Source organism: Pteropus medius, unplaced genomic scaffold (genome assembly GCF_902729225.1).
Source record: "Pteropus medius unplaced genomic scaffold, Ma_sr-lr_union100, whole genome shotgun sequence".
In the NCBI taxonomy this organism is placed as follows: Eukaryota; Metazoa; Chordata; class Mammalia; order Chiroptera; family Pteropodidae; genus Pteropus; species Pteropus medius.
The window spans coordinates 118,505-141,846 of record NW_024349226.1 but is presented as its reverse complement, the minus strand read 5'-3'; the positions used below and the strand labels follow the sequence as shown (position 1 = coordinate 141,846).

At 59.9% G+C, this 23,342-nt stretch overlaps 2 protein-coding genes across 2 annotated transcripts; one reads left to right on the top strand and one right to left on the bottom strand.

Annotated features, from left to right (window-relative positions):
- Positions 1-5,186: 5,186 nt before the first annotated feature.
- Positions 5,187-9,505, top strand: PTGIR (prostaglandin I2 receptor). The gene is made up of 2 exons (XM_039881647.1): positions 5,187-6,183; positions 7,186-9,505. Exons 1-2 carry the CDS (start codon positions 5,416-5,418, stop codon positions 7,576-7,578), a joined length of 1,161 nt encoding a protein of 386 aa, XP_039737581.1. The 5' UTR covers positions 5,187-5,415; the 3' UTR covers positions 7,579-9,505.
- Positions 9,506-15,042: 5,537 nt separating this feature from the next.
- CALM3 (calmodulin 3) lies at positions 15,043-22,312 on the bottom strand. The gene is made up of 6 exons (XM_039881646.1): positions 22,159-22,312; positions 17,933-17,963; positions 15,806-15,949; positions 15,598-15,704; positions 15,309-15,444; positions 15,043-15,211 (listed from the first exon to the last, which is right to left on the bottom strand). Exons 1-6 carry the CDS (start codon positions 22,159-22,161, stop codon positions 15,183-15,185), a joined length of 450 nt encoding a protein of 149 aa, XP_039737580.1. The 5' UTR covers positions 22,162-22,312; the 3' UTR covers positions 15,043-15,182.
- Positions 22,313-23,342: the final 1,030 nt, after the last annotated feature.

Genomic DNA, 23,342 nt, shown 5'->3' with positions numbered 1-23,342 from the left:
ACGCATTGGTGGCCCGCAGGACATATATAGCCTAGAGTTATGTAATTTTGTGCTCTCTACTTTTGGCCTACATAATGTTTAAAAATGTTCTTCACTTGGTTGCCAAATCGAAAAATAGAGTACTTCACATAAAAGTCAATATTTCCATCTTCTCTGGAACTGACAAGTCTGGCAACCTCAGACCTACACAACCCTACGGGGTGACCACAGGCTATGAGATGGGATGGGGACTTTCCAGCTTGTTAAAGTCCCCACCCTGCCCTATGGTCTCCCAGTTGAGGAGGCCAAGGTTCAGTCGCTATCTGTCATGGCGCCTATGTCAGGGGCTTCTGACAAGCAAATGAAGAGAAAGGTGAAATGTCTTTGAAAAGTCTGTTGACGAAGAAATGAGAACTGGGTAAGCTGTTTGTTATTTTACCTTGTTGGCTTGAGGGCCACTGGGTTCGCGACCCCCTCCTTGCCCCTCACCCCGACCTCCTCTTCTCCGGAGAGTAACACCCCTGCTCCCCAGTTTGTGGCTGACTGGAGGAGGGGGGCTGGCCCTTGGGTCTAGGTGGAGAAGGCTCAGTGGGCCATGCGTGAGTCTGGCAAGTGCTCCATTATTCGCATCAGATTAGGGTCCCCTGGGCCCCGACTCTGAGCTTCCTGTCGAATTGAGACAGGAGACAGGAGCCGCTGTAATTACATCTCCCTCCTGCCCCCCACCTCTCAGCTTGCGGCTCGGCAGGGTTGCATCATGTCTGTGGGAGCCCCAGGGGAGATAGGGGACAGAGAGAGCCAAAGATGAGCTGGGGTTGGGGTGCGGAGAGAGATGCTGGGAGGGGAGTTGCCAGAAGGATTCTGGAATTTGTCAGATTCAACATCCTCGCATCTCAGAACCTGAAATGTAATGGAATCTGGAACTCCAGGACTCAGAGGGCTGGAATTCTGGAGTCTTTCAAACCTGTGGGGCCAAGATTCTGGGGTCCCGCCCCCTTGTCCGGAGCTGCATCAGTGTAAAGAATTTTTGTGCCCAGACTGTTGGGACTTAACCCTCTCAGCCTCGGGATCTTTGAGCTTCCTCTTTCGAATTCCTGGTCTTGGGGAACAGAAGCGGAGAGGAAGCAAGTGGGGCTGGCCGACCTGGCCTAGGGAAGGGAGGACATGTCTGCCTGGAGCAGGAGGGGGAGAAGGGAAGGGAGCTGGACCCAGACGCTGGTCACCGAGGCTGGGAGGGAGGGAGGAGAAGTGAGAAGGGACAGGGCAGGTCCCTGGTGATTAGCTTTCATGCGTGCAAATCCAGATAATTTTGTTAGTGGTATGATGACACTGTAACACCAGCTTCCGTTCGCCAGCTGCTCTTTCCTGCCCCGCTGCTCCTGCTGTGAGGTCAGCTGTGGGGTCATTGCCTGGTCAAAGGTCAGAGAGGTAAACACCTGGGGAAGTGCTTGCTCTAGGCAGTCCCCTACCACTTCACTCCAAACCCTGAGGGCTTTTGCGACCCGCTCCTTCCGGCAGGGCTGAGGGGGTCAGGGAGGGGTGGCCCAGAGCCAGACGAGGCACATTTGTGGCCATCACTTATTGGGAGTCCTGTTTCATGTGCCCCAGCTCACTTAACTCTCTGATAGCTCTCAAAGGGACTCTGTTCCTCCTCATTTTATAGACGTGGCAAACAGGCACAGAGAGGGGAGGGCCTGAAGGACAGAAAGGAGGGGGTCTCCCAGGGAAGGGGCAGGGCTGGGACGACAGAGTAGAGCCCCCTGGAGCAGGAGTGAGAGCAGATAGGTTGGCAAGGACCTGTTTGGGGTGGAGAAAACGGTGATGGGCTGAGAGAGTGGCCTCTGGCAGTAGATGCTTCTATCTTTCTATCTGCGGGGGAGGGACAGGGCAGGATAGATCCACAACAATGAGAAAGGGCACCGGTGGGCGAGCAGGCTCACCAAGTGAGCAGCAGCTAGTGGTAAAAGGTGTGTGTGTGTGTGTGTGTGTGTGGTACAAGGTGGGGGCGGCCTCTCCCTAGGGCAGGGTCAGGAAGAGGACAGAAATCAAGGAGCCGAGCCGGGCCCAGGGCAAGCTGGGCCCAGAAGCACATCTAGATGGGAGCCCTGGGTGTGGGCCTGGCCGGGGCTGCAGCTGGCTGTGGAATGACACAGCCCAGGGCCTCTGCCAGGCTCCGGCTCCAACGCCCTCCTGCCATCACTTGTCGCTTGCCATTTGGGAACGTGCCCCTATCGGATGGTGCCCTCTGCATCCCTAGCCCCCTGGCACACAGAGAGTGGGTTAGGGCTTGTTAAGTGAATAATAACACCACCTTCCTAGAGGCAGCGAGGGTGGATTCCATCTCCGATTGTCATATATCACCCTGACCAGGGCAAGCTGGGCCCAGAAGCTTGATGAGGACATCGAGGCTCAGATAGGGGAAGTCATTTTCTAGGAGAGTCACACAGTGACTGGTGAGCGGTGGCAGTGACTTCCAAACCCACCCGTCTTCCCTGCACCAGGCGGCCCCTCCACACACAAACACACACATTAGACACGGCCATAAAGAAGCACACGAGCCCACGACAACGGACACTCACGGACAAGGAAAAAGATGCACAAACAGGGCTCTGAGAAAACGATGCCTGCCCACACGTGCCATCGGCATATCCACAGTCCCTAGCACACCCCCTGGGGGGCCCATTTCGGTCCCCTCCCTGGTGCTGTGTGTCCATTTACAGTTGTCATCAGGGTGTCCTCTCTCATCTGCTGGCTGCCCCAGGTCCCTCTGGGGAGACCTGAGTCTTGCTCCTTGCGGTGGGTGGATGGGGGAGGGCTGCTGACTCAGCCACTCTGAGCAGTTCCTTCCCACAGCTCCCCAATTCCCCCGCCCCCGCTCTCCCATGGCCCCTTCCCTGCCTAGAGGGGTGACCGTTTGCGCCAAGGCACCAAGGAACCCTTACTGACACGTGCCGTGGGCCTGGCTGGGGCGACAGCTGAGCAGGCAGCTGTGGGTCCCCAGGAGGTGGGCGGAGATGCGTCCAGCCCTGGCATGGACCCGGGGACCCTTAGTCTTCTCATTAGGAGTGAGTTACAGTCACAGCCACCCCCACCTGCTCCCCAAGCACAGTACCGATGCCACCCGGGAGTGAGGGCTCCCGGCTCCCTGCGGCACAGGTGGAGAGACTGAGGTCCGGAGGGTGGGGGGCTTGTCCGAGGTCCCATGTGCATGGGAGCAGAGCAGACTTTCTAAACGCTCAGACGTCCCTGGTGCGGACAGGAAGCCAGTGGGAGGGAGGCTCCGGGAACCAGCGCTCCCCCCACCCGCCCTGAGTCCCCAGATGCAGAGACAGGATGCAAGCCTGCCAGGCGTCACCCTTCATTAATATCATATAACTTCCTGAGTTCCCTCCAGTCTGCCTGGCGACCAGGGGTCCACATGGTGGGGAGGCCCGAGACCCACACCCATGGGCACCCCCAGAGCAGGGCGGTGTGGTCACTCTTGGAGCCCCTGGTGTGGCTGGAGTCGGGGTATCCGTCCTGCCAGAAGCTGAGGATGCCGGCTGGGGCTGGCGATAGGGAGACTGGAGTGAGGGCGTGGCTGGGGGCTGTGGTCATGGGGACAGAGAGGGGAAGTCTGCAGCTCCCCGGGGTCCAGCCCTTGGGGTCAGGAGCCTCGCTCCTGGCCCTGGATATGGTTCATCTGCACAGGCTCTCTCCTTGTTACGGAGGACTCTGGGGTGGGCCACTGGCCACGATCTCTGGGCCACTGGACTCCGGGGTGGGCCACTGGCCATGGTCGGCCACCAGGCCCATGAAGCCTGTTCCCCCCTTGTACAGATGAGGAAACTGAGGTATCCCATCTTCCCATCCTCACCTGGGACTATCCCACAGCAGTGGTTGAATTGGGACAGAAACTCAAGTCAAATGGAGTGAGATCCCAAATTTGTAATCTCTACACTTACACTGCCTCCCCCCAAAATAGGGGTGTCTGAGAGGGTCTCTGAGGTCCCATCTGGCCTTGTGGGCAGGAAGTCTGCATGGGAACCCTGGGCTCGGTGGGAATGGGCCTGGGGACAGCCATGCTGGCAGCTGGGACACACAGGCCTACCACACTGGCCCAGGGCAGCGGCAGCTGTGGTGCATTTGGGGAGGGGTGAGAGAGAGCAATGTGATGGCGATGTTGGAGGCCTGGACGGCTGTCTGTGGCTAAAATATTATTCCTGGAGGTCAAGGTCGCCAGAGCTTGGCCTGGGGCCTGGGAGTGCTGGTGTGAGAAGCAAGAGGGCGGGAGGGCCATCTCCACTTCCCAGGGCTCTGCCTCCGAGCCTGGGACGGGGGCCCTCAGGGCAGGCTCCAGGGACTGGCCCGGAGCCTCCTTCCCCAGCCTTCTGGAAGGAATGAATCGTTCCAGGGGACAGAAACTTCCCAATGCCTGGAAAACACCGCATGGGGGAGGGAGGGGTTTCATGGTCATTTCTCAATCCCTGGGCAGTGTCCTAACCCTGGGGCCCAGAGCCCAGAGCCCAGAATAGATCGCAGAGGCCACCCCCAGACAGCCTTTAGGTCTGGCCAGCTGTCCCCTCAGGTCCCGGCCCGGCCCCACTGGTGAGCTCCAAACTTTAACTGAGATGAGTCAGTGATCCCCACCCGAGGGTGGGGGCTGCTGGGAGATGCCGGGGCAGGGAGAAGGGCAGAGACCTCTGCGTGAGGAGGTGGCAGGTGGCTCAGTGATGGAGACCATGAGAGGACACCGGGAGGCGAGCCAGAGGCGGAAGACGGATGCCCCGGGCAGGGGGATGGAGGGAGAGCGCCAGGGAAGGCGCACGCGGAGCGGAGGGGGCCTCCGGAGGAGAAGGCAGGGGAGGAAAACGAAGGCGGGCAGAGAGAAACTGAGCGAAAATGAAAAGCCCGGGCAACGAGAGCGAGCGGGCGAGACAAAGCAAAGAGAGGAAGGAGGGAGGAAGGAGGGGACGCTGACTTCACACGGGAGACCTCACGGGAGAAACGAACACCGGAGTGCGGGGATCATGAGGGCTGAGGAGGAGGCAGAGGTGCGGTGAGGAGAACCCTTGCTCTGAGGAGGTCTAAGGCGCCTCCAGTGATAGAGGCACAATGCAGAGACAGGTAGGAGGAAACAGAAACAGAAGGGGGGGAGGGAGTGAACAAGGCAGAGGGAGGACAAGGAGGACAAGGTTTCTTTCAGGGACAAGAAAAGATCTGAGAGAAAGGGGAGAGAAAGAGAGAGAGAGAGAGAGAGAGACAAGACAGAAGGAAGGAAGCATAGACAGACGCTGGACACACAGGGAGAAGTCGGGTGGCCTGGGAGACCCCGGCTGCAGTGAGGGCCATGTGGCCCGAGGTGGGCGTCTGAGTGGCCGCAGGGGCAGCCCCGGTCCCTGTCCCCCCACCTGCTGCCCGTGGGCCCCTCCAGTCCAGGCCGCAGGCCGGGCCGGGATGGCTGACTCCTGCAGGAACCTCACCTACGTGCGGGACTCGGTGGGCCCGGCCACGAGCACCCTGATGTTTGTGGCCGGGGTCGTGGGCAACGGGCTGGCGCTGGGCATCCTGGGCGCTCGGCGGCGGTCACGCCCATCCGCCTTCGCGGTGCTGGTCACTGGGTTGGCGGTCACGGACCTGCTGGGCACTTGTTTTCTGAGCCCAGCCGTGTTCGTGGCCTACGCCCGCAACAGCTCACTGCTGGGCCTGGCCCGGGGCCGCCCGGTGCTGTGCGACGCCTTCGCGTTCGCCATGACCTTCTTCGGCCTGGCCTCCACGCTCATCCTCTTCGCCATGGCCGTGGAGCGCTGCCTGGCGCTCAGCCACCCGTATCTCTACGCTCAGCTGGACGCGCCGCGCTGCGCGCGCCTGGCGCTGCCCGCGGTCTACGCCTTCTGCACCCTCTTCTGCTCCTTGCCCCTGCTGGGCCTGGGCCAGCACCAGCAGTATTGCCCCGGCAGCTGGTGCTTCATCCGCCTGCGCTCCGCCGAGCTGGGGGGCTGCGCCTTCTCCCTGGCTTACGCCAGCCTCGTGGCCCTGCTGGTGGCCGCCATCATCCTCTGCAACGGCTCCGTCACCCTCAGCCTCTGCCGCATGTACCGCCAGCAGAGGCGACAGCAGGGCTCGCTGGTCCCGGGCCCCCGGAGGGGCGAGGGGGAGGTTGACCACCTGATTCTGCTGGCTCTCATGACGGTCATCATGGCTGTGTGCTCCCTGCCTCTCACGGTGAGTCCGGTCTGCAGCTGGGGCGGGCGGTGGGGGGAGGGCGGCGCCCAGCCCTGTCCACCACGGGTTTGTGTCCATTTCGTGGATGGGGAATCTGAGACTTACAGAGGTCAGAGGCTTTGGCCTCTGTCAAACAACCCCCGACTTTTCGGAGGCATCTCTCCCCAGTTGCTTCTGTCCCTTTTGACTCCTCCTGACCCCTTGGGTAGCCCCCCACATCTCCAGCCCGGCCCCCCACTCAAATGCATGCTCCACCTTCCCTTACCCCTTAATGAGAATAAGATCCGCTAATCATCCAGCACTGGCTCTGTTTTCCCCTGTGCTCAGTGGTTTGCAAACCCCTTTCCAGAGATCTTCAAAATGACCCATGTACCTATTCCCTAAGCATTTACCAAGAAACAAGACAGAAATGCCTGTCTCGTCACCATTTTTACAGATGAGGGGCAGTGTCTCTTGCCCACGATCGCACAGAGTCAAGTCTGGACACGGGGCTCCTTTAATTTCAGTCCCACAGCACCCCCCCATTTCTGCCAAGTTCCCCACCCCCAGCCTCATCCTCTGTCTGCCTGGGGACTCTCCTCGCCTCCCCCGTCTCCTGCAGGAGCCCGGGATTGAAGCAGGGCAGACCCTGGCCCTCTGGTACCCGGTCATTCCACCTGCACGCTGGGCCTCGGTTTCTCTTTCTGTAAAATGCAAGACTGGGCTGGATTGGAGGGCTGTCAAAACCTTAGGGGGTTACGATGACTCAGGGACTGGAAGCTGTGGACAGATGCACTCAGGCACAGCCCCGTGACCCACCCATCTCTCCCTCTAGGCCTCTGCTGGCTATTTCCTGGAGCTTTCTATCTGTCTGATCTCCGGGTGCATATATTTCTTAGTTTTCGTCTTATTTCCTTCCTTTTCTGCCAGGCCACCCCACCCTTATGTGTGCAGTGAGCAAGTGGGTGGAGGGGAGCGAGGGCGGAGTTGGGGTGCTTTTTGACACCCTCGCTGTGCCCTCAGATCCGCGGCTTCACTCAGGCCATCACCCCTGACAGCAGTGAGATGGGGGACCTCCTAGCCTTCCGTTTCAACGCCTTCAACCCCATCCTGGACCCCTGGGTCTTCATCCTTTTCCGCAAGGCTGTCTTCCAGCGCCTCAAGCTCTGGTTCTGCTGTTGCCTCTGCCCCGGGCCTGCCCGTGGCCACTCGCAAACACCCCTGAGCCAGCCTGCCTCAGAGAGGAAGGACTCAAGGGCCCCTGCCGCTCTCGGGGGGAAGGAGGGGAACTGGGTGCCTTTGTCAGCCTGGGGCGAGGCGCAGGGGGCCCCCCTGCCTGTGGCACAGAGAGCTGGCAGCAGCACCGTGGAAACGACGTCCAAAGTGGGGTCCGCGGCAGCCTGCTCCCTCTGCTGACATCTCCGGCTGCCCTGTCTTCCGGAAGCAGGACCTGGACTGTCACGGCCATGGCCAGTGGCTGCAGGTGGACAAGCAGAGAGGTGAATGCTGGAGCCCTGACCTGCCAGAACCTTGACCCCACCCCCCTGACCGCAGGGGATGATCAGCTGCTATTTCTCCTCCTCGGGGGTTGCCACAACAGGCTCTGGGACGAGAGGGAGGGCAAGAGGGAACGTTTATCCTGGAGCACGAGAGGAACAGTTTTCTCAAAATAACCAGTGGCCTGGCCGGCCTGCTCCGGCCCTCGCGATGGCCATCCATCTCACTGTCTAAATATTTAGAAGGCGGAAAAGTTTCTCGCAGCTCCTGTGCACTCAGGTCTGCTGGGGTTGGCGTTCCCCCACCGATCCTCATCTGTTCAGGGTGTCCCAACTGCCCCCCGAAAATCCCCAGGGGATGGTCCTGCCGTCTCCCAGGCCGCTCCAAGAGCCAGGGCCTTTCTGCCTCCCCTTGCTTCCAACTCCTCATCAAACTTGGGGAGCCCCGGCCTCCCCGGGAGAGGCAGGAAGAGGGGGAGATGCTACGTTGCGGTGACATCGCTGGGCATGTGTCTAGGAAGGTTGGCGTGGCTTGGTAGTTGTAAGAGGCAGACTGGGGGAATACTGGTGTGTGTGTGGGGGGCACAAACCCTGCGAACCCCAGGGGTGACCCAAGAAGCCAAACCTAAGTCCTGTGCCTGTCCCTGAATAAATAGCTGCTCCCAACAGAGCCGGACCTCACCTTATGTATCCTTGGAGCCCTCACAAAAATTTCATTCATTCATCCATTCATTCATTCATTCAACAAATAGTGTGTGCTGACTCTGCCCGGTGCTGGGGACACAGACCAGTCTCTGCCCCACCCTGGACTCTGCTGGGTGATTTCCAGCCTTCCGCCCCTCCCCCACTTGCCCTCCTTTGCCATCAGAGAGGCCCAGAATCAAGGGCGTTCTGGGGTGTTCGCTTTGGGTTGTGGGAAGGCGAATGAGAAAGCATCCCCACCCCCGCCAGCCCCGGTTTCTCTTTTTCACTTGCTCCTGGGTTCAATGAATAACTCCATACCTGGGGAAGGGTAGCAGAACATGGCCAGAGAGCCTGCTACAGCAGCTAACGTCCGCGAACCCTCCACCATGGAGACGGGTCCTCTCCCCACAGCCTGCTCTTACTGCTTATCTGCAGAGGCCGGAATCTGGGGGAGCCCAGAGAGGGCAATCACCAGCCCCAGGAAAGCACAGCCTGCAGGTGGAGCTGGTCCCTCTCTGGAGCCCAGCTCACTCGTTGGGCTGGCGACTGCCTCTCTGTACCCTGGCTTCCTTCTGTGGAGAAGGGCCGTCGTAACCTAGCGCTTAGCTTGCAGGGTTGTGCTGAGATGTCATGATTCGCCTTGGGAAGCCGGTTAGCACAGGGCCTGGGAGTAGAGGCTACAGCAAACGGTACCGTTATTGCCACCGCGTTGGTTGTTGCTATTGTTGTCTTGGCTGTCTGGGCAAACGCGGCTTGACGACAAAGCAGTGCTTTGCTCCATCGTTCTTGGACTTCCCCCCCCCCGCCCCCCAGTTACTGTGTTTCAAATGACATCGAAGAAGAACAAGGGGTGTCTGGGAGAGTTGAAAAAAATAGGTCAAGACGACTGCCCAATGGATTCGGGGTTTCCCATTGGGGGGCTAGATAGTGATGGTTATATAACATCGTGAATGTACCAAATGTCTCTGAATTGGACATTTTAAAATGGTTAAAATGATAAATTTTGTTATGGGTATTTTACCACAATAAAAAACAAAACAAAACAAAAAAACATGTGATACTGAAAAAAAAAATCAAGAGTATATAGAAACTTTTATAGCGGTCTTGACAAAGTAGTATTATATCGGTTGAATTTAATAATAAAGTTGACTCATATAAAAACCAGAAAACAGGGGAAGAAATCTCTGGTGGGGTCCAGCATTTGTCACCGAATGTGGCCTGGGCTCAGTGGGAACCCGCTCGAAGGGACCCCCGGAGGGCGGTGGAGTGGGGTGGAGGGGCGGGTGCTGAGGGAGTGGGCATGACCCCCAGGGGACACTCGCCACCTCTCTTTGTGCCGCTTCCAGAAGTGGGTCAGTTCTGTCCATCCGGCCTCTCCGGGCTCGCTAATTGCCAGAGCTGGGCTGGCTGGGCATTGGAACCCACAGCACCAGGCCCCGTTTTGCAGATGAAGTGTGGAAGCTGATTTTCCGCCGGCTCTGAACGCGCGGAACTAACGTCGCAGGAATCCGGCCCCTCCTCTGCATCCTGCTGTTCCTCTCAGACCCCATCGCCTCTGGCCTGGACGTCTACAGTCTACATCGTCTGCCAGGTCGGGGGGCCTCAAACGACTCCCACCCTGTCCACTCCGCAGCCCCTCGGGGATGATCTGGGAACTCGTCTCCTTGCTGGGGTCCCAAGCCCCGACTGCCCATGCACCCGCTCCACCCATGTGTCCCCTGAGCTAGCTGCCAAGGCCCTAGCGGAAGGTCCTGTCTAAGCAGCCACTCCCCTGCCTGCAGAGCTCCGAGGGCTCCCACGGCTTAGAGGCCAAGGGCCAACTCCCACGGGCTCCGCTCAGCCGCAGCACACAGCCAAGGTTTCCCCAAAGAACCCATGACCTTTCGGGTCTCCACCTCTGCTTTTTGAGCTCATGCTTCCTGGAACAGTGTTACCCCTTCTCCATCCATCAAAAGTGCCAGGGCCCACGAGGTCCTGCTCAAACTCCTCCTCCTCCTCCTCCCCCCACTCCTCCCCCTTCCCTCCCCCTCCTCTTCGACTTAATCACTCCTTTCTCAGGCATGCCTGGCACTTTTTGGGCTCCATAGTGGCACTCACTGCAGCCTGCCTCGTACAGACATTTGTTTGTTCACTCGGCAGGCTCTTATTGAGGGCCGATCAAATGGCGGGTCTCATCCCTGTGATGCTGGGACATAGCAGTGACAGAGACGGCCCTGGCCCTGCCCATCTGGGGCTCCCAGTCAAGCGGCCGGGGCTGGGGGCTGGGGAAGTGTATCCCAGGGAGACATCAGGGAGGGCTTCTTGGAGGAGGGGATGGCTGAGCCAAGACCTGAGGCCTGGAAGAAAGTGAGCCAAGTAAAGAGGAAGGTTTCTGTAGTGGTCACAGTTCTGACTCTGGTCTCTAACGCCTTCCTTCTTTAGCCTCTCTTTCATTTATTGATTCAACAAATTCCCTTGAGCCTGCTCGAGGCCCGAGGCTGCTGTGTGCCCATTGGAGATACAGCAATGACTGACGCTGCCTTGGCCTTCTGTCACTCATGATCCAGTAGGGTGTCAACTTAATAAAAACAGAAACATGTATTACAATAAGCATCACATATACAAACGTGCAGGCTGCGATACATACGGAGACAGCACAGTGAAAAGGCCTGTGAGAACACGTAGGAGGCGCCTGCCCCGCTCTGGGCTGGCGGTCAAGAGGTGACATGCTAGGAATGGGTCTGTCTCCCTCCAGGAGACTTTATTCATCTTTAATTTCTTTATTATTATTATTATTATTATTTATGCCTATAGCACCTGATCTTCCTAGGTGGTCTCCCATCCAAGTACTAACCAGGCCCGACCCTGGTTAGCTTCCGAGATCAGACATGGGGCTTGTTCAGGGTGGCATGGCTGCAGACCATGGACTGTGGCTCCACTGGGGCATGAACCCAGGACCTTCTGCGTGTAAAGCAGACGTGCTAACTGTTCCACTATGGAACCACATCCTGACTTCATTTCTTTGTGCACTTCTGTCTTCCTAACTCCAGCCCAGGCCCACAGATGGGACTTAGGGGCGGACTCATACACGGCTGGTCCCTGGGACTTGCCGCTCACCCGGACCTCTGTAGTCATTGCCCCACCTTCTGGTCACACTAGGAATGACATGCGCTTTGGGCTGGAGTCAGCTCTCCTCAGGGCCTGCTCCGGGTTCATTAGAAGCTCTGAGTGCCAGCTATCTGTCTTTGATTAATAAAGAACGGGAGAGGAAAGTCATGATTGTTTAATGATGCAGCTTGTCTTTCAAAACACAGGGCCCAAGGGGGAAAATGGTGAGAGGCGAGAGACACAAGGGCCCTGGGAGGCGGTGGGGAACAGCCTGGGCGCTGGGGTCAGAATAATCTGGGCTCCTGAGACCCAGCTCAGCCACCTCCAGGAAGCGGGTGCTAGAGGCTCTCCCTGCCCAGGCCTCCATTCCTGTACTGCTGGATCTCTACAATAACTTCTCTCGTGCCTATACGCCCCCCACAAATGGGTGAGTTTTATTAGCACTCAGTCTGGCCTGAGAATTAAAATGAGATGATGTTTCGAAAGCGTAAACCTCCGGGGTGGATATTTTTAGGATCCTCTTTTTATAGACTTATTCTCCATTTTGCAGACTAGTAAACTGAGGCCCAGAGAAGTGAAGTCACTGCTCTGAGCTTATCAGGTAGGAGGTGGTGGAAGCGGCCCAAGGCTTAGGCGAGTGCAGATTCACCGCAGTGAGTGATCGCACGGGGCCTGGGTCACCGAAGCCTGTCTTCCCCTCGACTATGAGGCCAGACTTTCTCCAGGTTTCCTGGGTGCTGGGAGGGCGGCTCCCACCTCAGACCCCACCGCTGTAACTCCGGCCTCAGCCTAGCCTTCTAACTGGCTCTGTCTGTGGCCTGCCTGAAATCACATTTAAAAAAAAAAAAAATGGCTATTATCTAAAACTGGGCAGCCGAGCACGGACTCCCTGGGGTCAGATAGGTTCGAATCCCACCCCTGCCGCTTCTGCCTTAACCTTGAGCCGTCTCTTCGCTTCTCTGGGCCTCGGTTCCCTGGGCTGCAAAATGGAGACCGACGGCATTCGGCCCCCATGGCTGCTTGGAGGGTTCGATGAGATCATAGAGCTTCCAGGAGCACCTGAGGCAGGACGCTCTCTGCAAATGGCAAATGCTCACTGGGCACTCGCTGCACTCTGGGCCTCACGGCTGTGGGCAGCTCAGTCCTCGGCTCAGCCGACAGACAAGGGCACTGAGGTCTGGGGACCAGCCACATGCCTGAGGCCACGGAGGCGGTCAAGTGCCGGGGCCAGCGGTCTGCCCAGACCCGCTCTCATCCCTTACATTTCCCCACCATGCCAAACCACAACCAGATGGCACAACCAGATGGCAGAAAAACGGGCACAGGCTGGGGCTCTGGGAAGATGGCTTGCTGCTCCCGCCCCCCAGTCCCACAGTGCTAGGCTCTGGTGACTGGCCTGCACAGGGAAGACCCAGCTCAGGCCTAAGGTCTGCCACGAGGCCAGCTGGAGGTTGGGCCCTGCCAGGGTTCCCCATGCTTCCACGGCCTGGCGAAGATGTTCATTCCACTCAACTGTCTGCCCGACTCCTGCCGCTCCCGTGGTGAAGTGCAAGCCGCTCGGAAGCTAGACGGCTGTTCATCCCCTGCGCCCCTGAATGGGATTCGCACTGGGTAGGGGGAGGGGGGCATGTGTAGTTTGGGAAAGCCCCCCGGGGACTCTGCCTCGTCCTCCCTCTACAGTACCGCTGGGCTGCGGGCCCTTCTCCTTCACGGCCCCCTTACCTGGGGAAACCGAGCTTTCCATAGTTCGCAGGTGTCACGTCCCCAAGTCCTGTGCCCTCTCCCAGGGTTGACTGACACTCCACGAGCTCGGGACCACATGGCACACTTAGGCATTGACTCATTCAGTGAATGCCACCTCTTCCCTAGAGCACCCTGCAGACGCCCCGACCCCGCCCGGGCCCTCAAGGTCTGACCCTGCCCCCTCGATCCCAAGGACTTCTCAGTTCTCATCTCGCAGGCTGACAGACGTCCCCGCTGGCCCCAGCGGTGGAGCTGGTCTCTCACTGGCCCGCGGGGAGCACTCAAAGCTGACAGGCTGCCCTCAACAAGTGTGCGGTCTGGCTGGGTGGGATCTGAACTCCGGCTCAGAGGTCCCCACCTGGCTGCGGTGACGAGGCCACCGCGTCTTGGGAACGAGCATGGAGGAAAGGTGCTTCCAGGCCAGGACAGCGGGGCCTGTGCAAGGGGCAGGCCCAGAAACTGAGACGAGAAGACCAGAGCCGATCAGGTAGTCACTGTATTTTATTGGAAAACATTGATATATATTTTTCTTCACAGCTTGAACTGAACACAATATTGCCCGGTTAAAAAACCAAAACCAAAACACCAACGTCCACAGCCTCAGCTTTAACGCTGCTCCCAATTCTCAGCTCTTGGCTGGACCACTATGCCCACCCTCCCTTCCCCTTCCCGAGGCTGGGTGCCAGAGGGCTGATGAGAAGAGAGTCTCAAAGCGCCAGGCAGGTCCCAGGAAAAGCCACTTGATCCACCTGGGTAAGTAGATGAAATGAACAGCCGGAAAAGGGAAAAAAAAAAAAAAATCCAGATCCATCTAACTGGCTGACTTACTTCATGTCCCAGAAAGTCAGCTGGGCATCACGATCATGCCTGGGGGAGTGTGGGGCAGTGCAGGTGGCCAGGGAAAAGGCAGGGAGAGTGGGCACAGAGACGGGCAGATGGAGGGGAGCCACAACCACCTCACTGAAGCTGGGAGGGGTCATGGCCAGGAAGCAGAGGTCTCTGCCTGGGTAGCTGGTCAAGAAATGTTATTGCAGAGTTTCAAGGGCGCAGGGGGCATCTTCCCTCTCCCCACCCTTCAGCTAGCCCGGCTTGGTTTTTGACAAAATTTAAGTTTTCAGGGGCATGAAGAAAAAACAACGGGATAACTAGCACATTACAAAGCGACCATCTCCACACGTAGGTTCCCACGAGGGGACCCTGGGCGGGTGGGCGGGTGCGTCACTAGGGAGAGGCATGGGACTTAGCACCAGGTATTTACAGAACAGCTTGAGATCGGGTTAGGGGCAGGGCAGGGCCGATTTGCAGTGGCCAATTGAGCAGCCCCGCCCAGCCCGACCTTAGGAAGCCAATCGGAGGGTTTCAGAAGAGCCGCCGGTGGGGTGTGGGTGCTGCCCCCTCGGTCGGTGCCCTGCTGCAAGCCGGCCCCGCCTGTGTAATGAATGCCGGCTTCCAGACTCCTCACCCTCGACCCTCGCCGGGCCACATCCAGCCAACACGCCGCCCTACTCCCCACCATACTTCTGGGGTGCCCCTGCCCCAGAAGCCCGCGGGGATTTGCACAGAACCCCAGGGTTGGTTGCATGCAATGGCCACGGCGGGCTCTTCTGCCTGGGCGCAGGCCTCGTCCCCTCCCTAGCAGGTTCCGGGACAGGGCTGGCAGCCGCCCCGGCACCCAAAATAAGGTGACAAACGAAGGACACAAACCAAAACGGAGGAGAGCCGCCGGGCTGCAGGAGGAGGGCAGAGGCTCCCCTGGGGGTCGGGGAGGTCACCCTGTGAAGGCAGCAGGCCTAGGAGGAGGCGAGTGGAGGGGGCGGGGCGAGGGGGGGAGGACGGGCACGGAGGGACCCGGGGGAGGAGAAAGCAGTCATGCAGCGTGGGACAGATCTTTTGTTGCTTTATCAGATTCTCAGTCAATCGATTGGCGTTGGCTAGAACCGGGGTACGCAGGGGAGTGCTGAAGAGAGCGCGCGCGCGAGAGCGGAACGGGCATCGCCAGCTGCCCGGCCTTCACTTTGCGGTCATCATCTGTACAAACTCTGGAAGGGGAGGGAGGGAGGGAGGAGGTGAGCGGGGCTGTGAAACGCGCACCCTCCCCGGGGACGGCCCGGCCCGGCCCGGCCCGGCCCGGCTCACCTTCGTAGTTGACCTGGCCGTCCCCGTCGATGTCAGCCTCTCTGATCATCTCGTCCACCTCCTCGTCCGTCAGCTTCTCCCCCAGGTTCGTCATGACGTGGCGCAGCTCTGCCGCGCTGATGTAGCCGTTGCCATCCTGGTGTTGGGGGACAGGTCGAAGCTTTGAGCGGTCACCCGCCTTCCTCGGGGGGCAGTGGGACTGGGGGAGCAGGGCAGGCCTCCGGAACGGGCGCCTCAGCAGCTCCTGTTGCGCCATGCGTCCCTCTGCCCGGGTCCCCAGGACGCTCACCTTGTCAAAGACACGGAAGGCTTCTCGGATCTCCTCCTCGCTGTCCGTGTCCTTCATCTTTCTGGCCATCATGGTCAGGAACTCCGGGAAGTCAATGGTTCCGTTCCCTGGAGGGCAGGAGGGGAGCTGGGAACGCCCTTGGCTGGGGCCCGGGGACTCAGCCTCCATCACCCCATGGAGGGCTCCCCACCCGCCCCGCGGGGCTCACCGTCCGCGTCCACCTCGTTGATCATGTCCTGCAGCTCTGCCTCGGTGGGGTTCTGCCCCAGGGACCGCATCACCGTCCCCAGCTCCTTGGTGGTGATGGTGCCGTCTCCGTCCTTGTCGAAGAGGGAGAAGGCCTCCTTGAACTCTGGGGGAAGAAAGGGAACGAGTAGGAGGTCGAGGGCCGCGGGCTCCCTTCCCAGAGGCGGGCCGGGGGTCAGTCCCACCTACAGAAGCCAGAACTGGCCTTCAGGTCCCAGCCACGTGCTTGGCCTGGTGCTCAGGGGGGCCCCTTCCTTCCTTCAGTCAACAGAGACTGAGCACCCTTCCTGGGACAGGTAAAGGTACCTGTTCCACCAACCTAGCTCGGTGAGGATGGGGAAAACTGAGACGATTCTATGTTTCCTTTTGGTCCCTGGCTTTGGCCTCTCCCTCAAAGGATGAAACGGACCAATGTCACGGAGTGGATGAGAGCCAAGGTCAGCCGTCTGGGAAGGGAAGGCTCCGGAACGCCTTTGGTTGGCGCTGCATCCCTCCTGCCTGGCGCCTCCAGCCCAGTTTCCCCGGCCGAGGCCACCGGCTTCCAGAAGAGCGGCTGGGAGTGAAGGGCCGTGTGGACTGTGGGGGTGGTTGGTGGCACACGGCTGACGGCCGGTGCGTGGGGTGGGGTGGGGGATGGGGAGAGGGGACGGCTGCCAAGCCAGGGGGATGAGGAGCTAGTGGCGCTGAGTGGGAAGGCCACAGCTGGGGACGCATCAGGGGCGAGAAGAGCAGCACGTGGCTCCTGCCCTCCCACTGGGCCCGTTTTGGCATCTGGGGCTCCCTACTCTCAAAGCCTCAGAGAACAGATGCCTGGCCGCCTATTCCCAGAGGGTGTGGGCCGGGGTGAGGCGGTGGACAGTTTGCTAACAGGGACAAGGTGGAGCATGAAGTGCCTGTGTCACACGAGGGCAGAGAACAGGGGGTGTGGGTGGCAGGTGGGTGCCAGACACATAGCTGAGCTGTGCCCGAGCCCCTGGGCCCTGGGGAGATGATGAGGGTGTGTGTCCTTGGGGTGCCAGCGCCTCCCCACACTGAGGCCTCACTGTCCTCAGGGGCGGGAAGTGGGTCACGTACACACCTGAACTCACGATCACTGAACAAGGCCGCTCTCTGGCTTGCCCAGCTGGGTCTCCATAGCCACCCAGGCCACAGTTTAGAAGCTGAAAATGTCACTGTGTGTTGGGGTGGGGGCAGGGGAGGACAGGAGAGAAGGCAAGTCCAGCTGTGATCTACCTGGCCTTTGTTGGGTGGAGGGTGGGACGCACCACAAAAATGAGTGAGATGGGACCCAAGGATTCTTTCGGCTTACTGGGAGATTTGCGATGGTTCTTTGGTTCGCTTATTTAGCCAACAAAAATTTGCGGACCACCTACTAGGTTCTAGGCACTGAAGGGACTGGCAGCGACCAACAAAAACAAAGCCCCCGCTCCGGGAACTCGCATCTAGCGATGGGAGGTATGGCAGGTAAAGACAAAATAATGTCAGTGAAAAGGCCGTGAAGGAAATCAACAGAGACACGACAGAGACTAAAGGAAGCCTGTCTGCTTGAGAGGGAGCCAGGGAAGGCCTCTCCGAGGTGACAAGCAGGCTGAGGCTGAAGGGTGAGAAGTGGCTGCCCATGCAGAGAACTGTGGGAAGGCGCTTCTGCTGAGTGTGAGCCCGTGCAAACGGGAGTACAAAGCACAGGGACGTGCAGAGGTGGGCGTGACAGGCCATCTCCTGGGCGGCTCCTAAAACGGGACAAGGAGGCAGGGAGCTCATTCGCTGAGCCTAACTGGCAGGAGCTGGGACCGTCGGGTTCGCCCTGCGGCCACTGGTGCCAAGGGCCGGAGGAGCTGCGGCCAAGAGGCACGCCGCGTCTGCGGTCCGGCAGAGGCCTGCCCCGGGCCCGTGGGGTCACTGTTGCTGGGGTGCCGACGTGCTCTCATTCCCCAGTCATCAATGTCCTAAGCACGGGGCAGAGCATGAGGACATGCGGGGGACACACTAGCTTATCTGTCAGACGTCACCCCTGGCCAGACTGAGACCTGGCTGGGATGCAGAGGCCTTTGTGAGGCAGGACGAGGGGGCGTGGGGAAGCCAAGCTCACCTGCGATCTGCTCCTCAGTCAGCTGGTCAGCCTGGAAAAGCAGGAAGGAGAAAGTCAGTCACCGGGCTCGTGGCCCCGCCCCCGCCCCGTGTGAGGCCAGCTCCACGTGGCATTCTGTGCACCTGGGCACGGGAGGGATGCCGGAGTCAGGGTGTGAAGCAGAGTCAGGGCCTGGGATGAAGTCTGCCGATTCAGGAAGCTGGGGACTCGGGTGGGCAGGACACCCAGGCAGGGCCCCACGAAGCTGCCAGACACAGGGTTTCTGATCTTGACCCAGTAGGTGAAGGGCTGCTCCAACCCCAAACCAGCTGCACTGGCACAGCACAGGCCACCGTGCTGCTGGGAGCCCCGGGGTGAGTGAAGGGCGCAGTTGCCCGAGGGGCCTGATCGAACAGCTCTGGAAGGCTCTAAACCGAAGCAGGCCAGTCCTTGGCTGGGGCACAGGGACCGTGTCTGGGACTCTCTGCTAGTTTCTGTGTCACCTATTTGGAGGTGCTAAGTCCAAGCATGGTGCACCCAACTGGCAAAAACTCTAACTGGTGGCTCTGAGTGCCCGAAAGAACCCCGGCCAAGTTGGGGGCAGCCGCTCCACTCCCTGCGCACAGGGAGGCACAGGGCACCATTCTGTCCTGCTTCGTCCAAGCAGGAGGGGCAGATGTCGGGGAGGGGACTGCAGAGGGCAGCAGTGGTGGCAGAGGCTGCAGAGGCTGCAGGACTGAACTCGGCTTCCCCAGCTGCGCTGCAGTGTTTAACCCCTTCCAGCCCTGACTGTTCTGGGGACTGGCTGGGCGGTGGCAGGCAGCCCTTGCTGCACGCGGGGTTTGGAGGTGGGATGGAGGAGAGGCCCAGGCTGGCTGCTCCTGCACCCGTGTGCGGGGACGCAGCCAGGTATAAGGATCCCCAGCGGGGAAAAACACGGTGGTGGGGGCGGGTAGGGGAGGGCCCGAATCCCAACATTTAGCTTCCGGCAGCAAAATGAATTTTCCCTGGTTTCTTTCTGTAAATGCTGCCAAGAAGGCACCCCCCTCCCCAGACCACTGTGGTCCACACTGACTGTGCCCCCTCGTGCATTTTCTTTCACAGTTAGGGAGAAGCGGGTCCAAGTCTACAGAAGGGTTTTAGTTTGGGGTCTGGGAGTCCCCCAAACCGATGCAAATTGTTCTGTGTATTTGCATTATTCTACATAGAGGTTCCAGAGCTTCCATGGAGGCTAGCGACAGTCCCCACCCCGACCTTGTCCCAAATATCAGTAACAGGTCACATTGGAACTGCTCTAAAACAGGCCCCTCTTTTAAATCTAAGGGAAGAGGAAGCTGAGGCCAAGCCCCCAATAGGCAGAACGGGAGGGGAAGTCAAAGTGATGGTGACTGGACAGACTGACGAGGGGGAAGGAAAGCTGAGAAGGAAAAATGCCACAAGTGTGCATTCTAGAAAAGTCCAAAGTCTAAAGGGAAGGTTCAGAGGCCAAATGGAGATACTTCTGCGTTGCCTTAAAAGAAGACTCGGCCGCTGGGCTCCCAACGGCCCCCGGGGCGGCCCCAGACCCACGAGCCCTTGTTCCGCCAGCTTCCCTTGGCTCCTGAGAGCAAAGCAGCCTGGCCCCTCTGCCACCAGAGGCGGGTGCTCGGGGGAGAGAGGATGGGCGTCTGGTCGCCAAGGCCAGGCAATGCCAAGGGAGTGGGAAGAGGATGATCAGCACGGAGATGGGCGGCCTGGGCACCTCCATCCTCTCCCCTGGCCCGGATGGAAAAGCTAGCCCGACCAGGGACCTGCCTGCCTGCACCTACAGCACAGTTCTCCACCACCTTTGGGCAGCAGCTGTCCGGGGCCGGGGACACCAGCAGGGTGGAGCAAGGGTGGCTCTGGAGGCAGGTGTCTGCCACTCCCCACCTCCGTGCCACACTAGGTTAGGAGGTTGCTGCAAACAGGCGTGGCTCTGCCTGCAGGGCCTGTCAGGCCCTCTCCCCCTGTCCTTGCTGGGAGGAGGGAAGGTCCCCTGTCTCAAAGGGTGGCTGCCGCCCAGAAAGCCCATCACCTGAGAAGCGATGATCACTGGGGACCCCTGCTCAGGGTTTCTTTCCTTTCCAGAGCTGAAGCTTTTAAGCTTTCACCCCAAACTGTCTCCACAATAACCCAGCTGGTCTCCTGCTTCCTTATTTCTCATGTTAAACTCCAGCAAGAGGCTGGACAAGAAAAAAAAATCATGGGGTGGGGGAGGGAAGAGGGTATTATTTCTCAGCCTTGCCCCAGCCCCCAGCCAGCGCCAGAGAGCAGTGTTAGATGAGATCAGACACCTAGGCCAGGGCCCCTCACCCGGGCCAAGGAGCCACAGGGCCCAGGCCAAAGTCTGCCCAAGGCCAGTTAACAGTGACTTGTCCCACCCAAACCTTGCTGATTTGCAAATGGAAAGAGAAACTAGCTGGGGCCACAGGTCGGGGATGATTTGGGAGGTCGGGGGTCCTCCTGGCACCTGCCAGTGCTTCCGAGTCCCTTCTGCAAGGTTCCGCCGGGGGAAAGTGGGGTAGCGGTGAGAGGAGCCATCAAGTCTGTGTCAGCAAGTATGAGATCTGATACACGGCAGCGGCTGACTGTCCTCCCCAGCCCTGCCAGGGAGGAGGGCTGCGCATGGTTCTGAGGCTGAGCCTGGGGGGGCTGGGGGTGTTGTGGGTGGCAGCAAGTAGGAAAGCACCAGAGGGCTGGTTTGCTCGCAGAGCCCAGCTGTGTGAGTTAACAGAAGCGCTGAGGGCCCAGCATGGAGCCAGTGGCCCTCAGGCTGATGAAGGGGGTCCCGCTGGAGGTTCTCTCTGATCAAACTCTGCAGCCCCCACCTCGGGCCACTGGAAGAGGCGTCCAACTGTCACTGACGCCACACTGTACTGCACTGTCATTTGGCACAAGTGAGGAGATGCAGAACAGTGCGTGGAGCCGGGGGTCACGAGAAAACCAGCGCTCCTGTTTGGAAAAGGCGGCTCTCCCAGTCTGAAAGGGCAGCGAGGGGGTGAGAGTCAAGGCTTAAAAAGCTGGCTCATTTGACGCACCCTAAACTTTGTTGCCCCGCCCATTTCCTGCAGCTTCAGTGCGCAACGGGGCCTGAGCAGCTCCGCCCACCTGCTCCCACCACCCAGGGTGCCTTCTGCCCAGCCCTGTCCTTCCCCAGGGAAAGGGGGACCGCCCTCCTCGCTCTGGCTCTGCAGCCCACTCCCCACCCAGACTCAACAGTCTTTGTCCCAGCCTTTTCCCTGGAGCCTTCCAGGAAATACCCACATCCATCTCCAAACCTGGGCCCACCTTGGCTGCCTCATTTTCTCCTCCAACCCCCACCCCAGGCTTCCCTCCACCTCACCTCCCACCACCCAAGCCGAGTCCTCTCCCACCCTCATCTTGACCACCTTCTCTGGATCCAACAAGCTCTATCCCCTGCTTTAAGCTTCCCCCCCACCCCATCAACAGCCCTTAACCCACTAAGTAACCTCTAAGGACCTTTTCTGGCGGCCCCAAATCGATCATGAGGCCTCGCCATCATCCTTTAACCACCTCCTGACCCCAATCCTTTTCCAGTCCCCAAGGGATTCAAGAGCATTTTCTAACCTCCGCTGCCACTCACCCCAGGCCCTTCCTCCCCTAAGCCATGTGCCTCCTTCTCCTCCCCCCTCTGCAATGCTGGTCCTCAGAGAACCCCCAATCTGCCCTCAAGGGTCTGATCTGCAGAAGTCACCCCCATCCCTACCCAGGCCCAGCTACCCATGGCCACCCCTCGGGAGCCCCCTTCCCTGCATCCTCTCAGGACCCAAAGCCTTCATCAGGCCCAAATAATCCCCTTTCCCAGGCAGTGTGTTTTATCTCGCCCCCTGGGGCCCAAACACCCCACCTCGGAGCCCAAACGCCCTGTCTTCGGTTCAAAAAGCCCTTTGGGGGGTGTCCAAACGCCCCCTCTGAGGGTCCCGATGCTCCATCCTGGGTTCAGATGCCTCCGGAGAGGGCTCAGATGCCCATCTGGGGACCTAAACAACCCATTTGATGCTGAAAGTATCTTTTGAAAGCCCCCGACCCTCCTTCTGGGGCCCAAATGTCCCGCTCTGGGTTCGAATGCCTCCGACTGGGCAGCGGAGAGGGGGCCCGAAGGCGCCCGGACGCCTCTCACTCTGGGGCCATCCGCCCTCTTGGGGGTTCTGCCTCGCCGAGCCCGCCGCAGAGCCGCCACCTCCGCGGACCCCCACCGCACTCACCATGGCGAGGCCGCGGTGTCTGGAGCGCGGGGATCGAGGTTCGTCCGGCGGCGGCAGCAGCTGCAGCAGTCCGAGCTCCGCCGCGCGTCCGCGCCTCCACACTCACTGCCCCCAGCGCGCGCCGCCGCTGCCGCCGCCGCCCGCCCCAACCGTCCCTCAACGGCCGCCGCGCGCGCCCCGCCTCGCCCGGCCCCGCCCCGCCGGCCCACGCGCCGCCGCACTGCGGCTCCGCGGATCCCTCCGCGGCCCTCCCCGCGCCGCCGGGCCCGCGCATCTCCCTTCCCGCCCCGCCGAGGGCCGCGCTTTGCCGCCGAGGGCCGCGCTTTGCCGCCGGCCACGCGCGCGCCCGCCGCGGGACTACTTTCCGTCGCCCCGCCCCCTTCGCACCACTTCCCTCCCGGCGGAGGGGCACGCTCGGCGGCGCGTGACGCGTCCCTGTGAGAGCCGCGCCGTGATTGGGCCCGAGGCCTGGCGGAAATGAGAGCGCGGCGTCGATTGGCCCGGCTTTCCCTGCAATGCGTCAAACTGGGGCGAGCCACGCGTGGTGCTGGTGGGGAAGCCCGAAGTATCTGGCCACGTGGAGCCGTGAGGCGGAACGAAGTGAGGGCGGGGTCTGTGTGGCTGCTAGAGAAGCAAATGTATCGTCTTCGTGGCCGGGGAGTGGTGAAGGGCTGGCGGATGGTGCGGAAGGACTTTCTTTGATCTCCCCTCTAACAGAGAGAAAATGGTGCAATCCAAAATGCTGGGGTCTGGAAGCCCCGCCCCCAAATGGGCTCCAGGTGGTGGCGGGGGCTTCGAGGTTTTGTCTGCCGCCTAACGGTTCCGACCCCCGGGGCAGATGTCTGCGCCCTGAGACGCACTGCACGGGTGTGCAGGACCCGTGTCCACCACTTCACTCCTGATCAGCCCAGGGTCTATAAAATTGGGGCGGTTCCAGGACAGCCTCTGGAAACAGCATTAATTTAGTCGTTCATGCAATAAGCATTAATTGAGCACCTGCTGTATGCAGGGACTCGCGCTCAGGTGATCTGGGGAGACCATACTTCCCAACTGTCACCTGGTCATCTCCTAGAACCACCTGACTCTTGCATACCTTGTTCAAGGTTCCACCCATAGGAGGAAAAATAATTAAGGAGTTAGCCGAGACAATGCGTTTGCTGGCGCTCGAACCCACCCCCACCCCC

Bases quoted from the DNA above. Each gene is read 5' to 3' on its own strand.
- PTGIR (XM_039881647.1), top strand. From the start codon at position 5,416: ATGGCTGACTCCTGCAGGAACCTCACCTACGTGCGGGACTCGGTGGGC. The intron at 6,184-7,185 runs GTGAGTCCGGTC...CTGTGCCCTCAG, and splicing joins TGTGCTCCCTGCCTCTCACG to ATCCGCGGCTTCACTCAGGC.
- CALM3 (XM_039881646.1), bottom strand. The intron at 15,950-17,932 runs GTGAGCTTGGCT...TTCTTCCCCCAG, and splicing joins GACTGAGGAGCAGATCGCAG to AGTTCAAGGAGGCCTTCTCC. The intron at 15,705-15,805 runs GTGAGCCCCGCG...CCTGCCCTCCAG, and splicing joins CAACGAGGTGGACGCGGACG to GGAACGGAACCATTGACTTC.